Here is a 5,126-nt window from a genome sequence, read left to right on the forward strand (position 1 = left end):
AGGATGGTCTCAATCTCCTGACCTCGTGATCCGCCCGTCTCGGCCTCCCAAAGTGCTGGGATTACAGGCTTGAGCCACCACGCCCGGCCAAGATACTTTCTCTTTAATCTTTGTGTCTACCTTGCCATCTACCTTGGTCTTGTTTTTCAGAAGATTTGAGTTTGAAGCAAAGTGAAATGTAGTTTTACCAAAACAATAAAGTTGCATTTAATGGAAAAATATTTTAAGTTGCTTCCATTTTAAATTTAGAGGTAAACTAATTAAAAGTTAGATATTCAATTTCTTGGTCTCACATGGTGTATTTCAAGTGCTCAACAGCCACATATAGTTAGTGGCTACTGCATCGGCTAGCACAAGTCTAAAACTTACTTTATAGCTGCAAAGACTCCTACAGTTTTCCCTTGAATCTAACTCATGTCGCATATTTGGTATTGGGTTGTAAGGGGGATGGGATACGTGACATCCACCCACCAAAGTGCAGCCTACTTTTCCCTTGCCACCAAGTAGAGGCCTGCAGAAGGAGGAAGAAGATAGAGACTGGTGGAAACCAGTCTGTCAGAGCAGGGGAAGGTAACTGTTCTCTGTCCTTTTGCTTGACAGGTCCATCTCCCATTTGCAGTGGTTGGCAGCACCGAAGAGGTGAAGATTGGCAACAAGATGGCAAAGGCCAGGCAGTACCCCTGGGGTGTGGTGCAGGGTATGTGCACAGCATGGAAGATGGAGTCTTCACATTTAGCCCCTATGTGAATGGCCATGTTTGTTCATTTCCTGTCTTGTTTAGGAAGGCCCTCAATAGTGGGCTGGCAGTGGGAGGGTGTGTGTGTGGGGGGCTCCACACATGGCAATCGTGGAGGTGAGGAAGAAAGAAAAAGTAATCAGGTAGGTGGACAATGGAGAGATGTGACTGCCAATCCCTTGAGGTAGCCCCTCAAGGATGCTGGGTTGTGTAGGGAATTAATATAAAGTCCTGATTGAAAAATAGTTATTCCCTAGGAGTTGGAACTTGTTTTATCAGCCAAGTATTAAAAAGCAGCAAAAAGTTTCTTGCAAACAAGAGGGTACTTTTTTCTCCATCAACTATGCAAAAAACGTCTTCTAATAAAATGTTATCTTAGTAAATCCGAGACTTATGAGAATATTTGACCTATATTTGGCACTGTGGGACATGGCCACAGTCTAACCTGAAAGCTTGTCAGGTGTGTCACTTTGAAGGACAAGGACTGTATGACCTACCCGTGTGTTCTGAAGGAGGACATCCAGTGCTATGGATTAAGCAGGATGGCTACAGAAAGTTCTTCATTGATTTAAGATGTATCAGACCTCCTTTTCCTCTGTTTTGAATCAAGGCAATAAAGCTGTGAGAAGAAACAGTACCTTTGAGATCCCTGGGAAAAATACAGTTGTTCTTGCTCTTACCAATTTCTCTACAATAAGAAAACTCCTTTCTTCCCAGTGTCGTTGATAAAATTAAACGAAGTGCTATGTAAAAGTGGCCCTGCACAGTTATAGACAGCATGGTGTGGTACAACATCTGACTTTGGATCAGATGTTCTAGCGTTTGAACCTAGACTCTGCTACCTCTCTTTGGGAGGTCAGCTTGCTCACCAAGCTCCTGCATCTGCAAAGCAAGAGTCATGACATCTCCTTGGCAGAGTTATTATGAGGGGTAAAGACAATATTTGTTTTCAAGCTCCTCCCCCTGTGCCCTGTGTTCAGTAGGCACTCAGCAGTCAGCATTGTCATCAGTATTATGGTCAGTGTTGTCAGAAATCTTGTCTTTGTCATGAATGTAAGGTGAATCCAGTAAAGGATCTTCAGATGGCCTTGAGACCCCAGAGATTTCAGGAGTGATGGTAGTAACATCTTGGAAGCATCACTGCAGATATTTCAGTGACATCATTGCTGATCCCACTTCCTCCATTTCCCCCCTCTTATAGTTGAGAATGAAAATCATTGTGATTTTGTGAAACTTCGAGAGATGCTGATCCGGGTGAACATGGAGGACTTGCGAGAGCAGACTCACACCCGCCACTACGAATTGTACCGACGCTGTAAGCTTGAAGAGATGGGGTTCAAGGACACTGACCCTGACAGCAAACCCTTCAGGTATGAAGGCACCTAGCAATCAGCTGTCTCCTAGACAGTGTTGAGAGTGGCATGTTGGTACATCTCAGAAATGCTTGCTGGATTGAGATGGTGATGATGGAAGGATCTGGTGGGTGAAGATTAATACATATGTTGTCAGGCATTGCGATAATTGCTTAATTTGCATTATCTCAACTAACTTATCTAGTTGATGTCATTATTATCATCCACATTTTACAGATGAGGAAACAAAGGCACTGAAAGTGTAAACAAACTGCCCAAGGTCCTCCAAGTAGTAAACAGTGGTGTGGTGTTGAGCTCTTGCCATCTGGGTCCTGAGCCCAGGTTTCTGCCTGTTCTCTTGCAGAAGTACAGAGCCTGGTCAATGCATTTACAAAGGTGCGGCTGCTGATTACAGTTTGCCCCATTCATTTTTGCCAAACACCTTTAACTTCCAAAGGCTCTTCCTTTGTCAAGCACTTTTACTATTAGCTTTCAGTGGTTCAGTAAAATTCTAACAACAAAGAATCAGGAGGAAAGGAGAATAGCTTTCAGAAGATTATGTATTTTTTTATATCACTGGCAGATAAAGATGCAAAATGTGAAGGGGAGAAATGGATGTAGAATTAATACCCCAGCCGAAGCCCAGAACCCCTCGGAATCCAGTGGTAGGGATAGGGTTGGCCCACACTGGGGTGAGTCGTGGGATGGTTCTGGGTAAAGGTGTGGGGTGAGGCTGCCAGGCCAGGTTCGCCACCTCCTGGTGGAGGAGAGGATTGTCCAGATGGTGCCCAAGCAGTTTCGTTTCTTTTCTTTCTTTTTTTTTGAGACAGAGCCTGGCTCTGTCACCAGGCTGGAGTGCTTCAGCCTCCCAAAGTGCTGGGATTACAGGTGTGAGCCACCCCGCCTGGCCCCCAGGCTGTTTCTTAATGGGAATTTGAATTCAGGTGTTGTGAGGTGTGTCTGGGCTCTGTGCCTTTACAAATTGAGGGCCATAGTTCCTTGGGAAAAAAAACCTGTTTTTCTCCTCTTTGCTGGCTAGCCCTACAACACACTCTGATGCCTACAAGCTGGCTGACAATAGAACCCGAGGCAGCCTGTGCACAGCAGATTCTGTCCCTGTGGGTCTGTAGGAGGGAGTTTATTTTCTTTTTTTTTTGTGATGGAGTCTCGCTCTGTCACCCAGGCTGGAGTGCAGTGGTGGGATCTCGGCTCACTGCAAGCTCCGCCTCCCGGGTTTACGCCATTCTCCTGCCTCAGCCAGCTGGGACTACAGGCGCCCACCACCACGCCCGGCTAATTTTTGTATTTTTAGTAGAGACGGGGTTTCACTGTGTTGGCCAGGATGGTCTCGATCTCCTGACCTTGTGATCCGCCCGCCTCGGCCTCCCAAAGTGCTAGGATTACAGGCGTGAGCCACCGCGCCCGGCCAGGAGGGAGTTTATGCAATTGCTTTAGAGATAGTTTAGGAATGCCTGGGCTTGTCGCCTGGCACTCTGCTACTGAGGAGTTCCATGAGCATGTGTGTATGCAGTGAGAACAAATGCAGAACCCAGACAAGGGGTTTACCAAGAAGTTAACTTCTAGCCAAGGTTGCATCATTCCCTTCTGCCCTGGCGGCTTGCAAAACTGACCATCTCCAACCATGTGAAAGTCACATTCTGAGGCAAGGTGTAGGACACCTTTTTGTGTACACAGGTTTAGCTAATTGAACCTTGAGATGCATTTACCAGAAAACAGTCCTTACAAAGGCAAGTCCACTTTATGGTTACTAAACCTGATGAAACAGTTTCTCTGTGGGAAAGGCCATCTTAACTATTACATAGAATATTTGTTTTCATGCAAAGAGATATGGAAAAAAAGGAGCTGCTATAAAATTGAATACATTTTCCCCTCGCCTTCATTCAAATCCAGACAGTGTTGAAGAGCACTGGGCTAAGAGTCAGGAGTTTGAGTTCAGTTCTTGGTCCTGCTATGCTACAAATTCTTAACCCACCTGGGCCTGAATTTCTTCATCTGTGAGATGAGGAGCTGATCCAGATCATGGAATAATTAGATCCAGTAAAAAAAAATTTTTTTCTGTACTGAGTTAGATAGTAAACATTTTAGATTCTACAGGCCAAATGGTCTCTGTCACAACTATTCAGTTCTGCCCTTGTCCGAAAGCAGCCATAGACCGTACTGTGAATGAATGGGCATGGCTGTGTTCCAGTAAAACTGCATTTACAAAAACAGATGGGGGGCCAGATTTGGTCCTCAGGCTGTAGTTTCCCAACCCCTAGACGAGATCATAACTTGGAGCCTGTGAACTGCTTGCAAAAGTTAGAATGCATGTGACTGTTTCTTGAGTTTGTTCGAGGTCATTTACTTCTCAAAGTGTTTTACTTCTCAAAATGTTCAGAGCCATTTGGCATAGTTGTGTTTCTTTCAACTCAGGAATCTGTGGAATTCGAAGAGTCTATGATGCTACCCTTAGCTATCTACACCACCAGGAAGGGCCCAGTGGCCTAAGTCTTCTGGGACAGGCAAGACCAAGTCCTTCCACCATCTTGACTAGGTTTCTTAGATTCCCTGGGAGCCTGGGGATGGTGAGGATTTCCTGCTGCTGCAGGCCACTAAGTTGTCTGTGTAGCCAGCATTTTAATTAAGGCATTTCCTGCAAGCCCAGAGTAACTGCCCACCAGGAAGAGGTGGAGCTGGGTAGGCCCAGCAGGGCTTCTGCGAGGGAAGCTGCTGGGCCAGCCCACTGCTTTGTTCTCCCTGTTTCAGTGGCTTCAGGATTGGTGAGGGACATCACTGAGGCTGCCTGATGCTTAGAGAGCTTTATCCATATCTCCCTTCCCCACTTGGATCCATTTCCACTGGCCTGAGTTTTACTTTTTGATGATGAAAAGGGAAAATATATATATACACACACACACACAATATATATATAATAATTACATATTATATAATATATAATTTATACTATTATAATATAATATAATATATATAGAGAGAGAACAATGTAATAATAGAAATAAAGTGCACAATAATGTAAT

General features: G+C 44.8%; 1 protein-coding gene and 1 long non-coding RNA gene across 2 annotated transcripts in view; one reads left to right on the top strand and one right to left on the bottom strand.

Moving 5' to 3' along the window:
- Positions 1-5,126, top strand: part of SEPT11 (septin 11) — a 93,154-nt gene that overhangs the window by 70,783 nt on the left and 17,245 nt on the right. The window contains exons 6-7 of the mRNA XM_011927233.1: positions 601-697; positions 1,938-2,106. Of these exons, the coding sequence (XP_011782623.1) occupies positions 601-697; positions 1,938-2,106 (266 nt within the window). The remainder of the gene's footprint in view (positions 1-600; positions 698-1,937; positions 2,107-5,126) is intronic.
- The window catches only part of LOC105501332, a 31,789-nt gene that overhangs the window by 18,334 nt on the left and 8,329 nt on the right, over positions 1-5,126 (bottom strand). The gene's annotated exons all lie outside the window — the stretch shown is intronic.

This window comes from Colobus angolensis, unplaced genomic scaffold (assembly GCF_000951035.1).
Source record: "Colobus angolensis palliatus isolate OR3802 unplaced genomic scaffold, Cang.pa_1.0 Scaffold70, whole genome shotgun sequence".
Lineage (NCBI taxonomy): Eukaryota > Metazoa > Chordata > Mammalia > Primates > Cercopithecidae > Colobus > Colobus angolensis.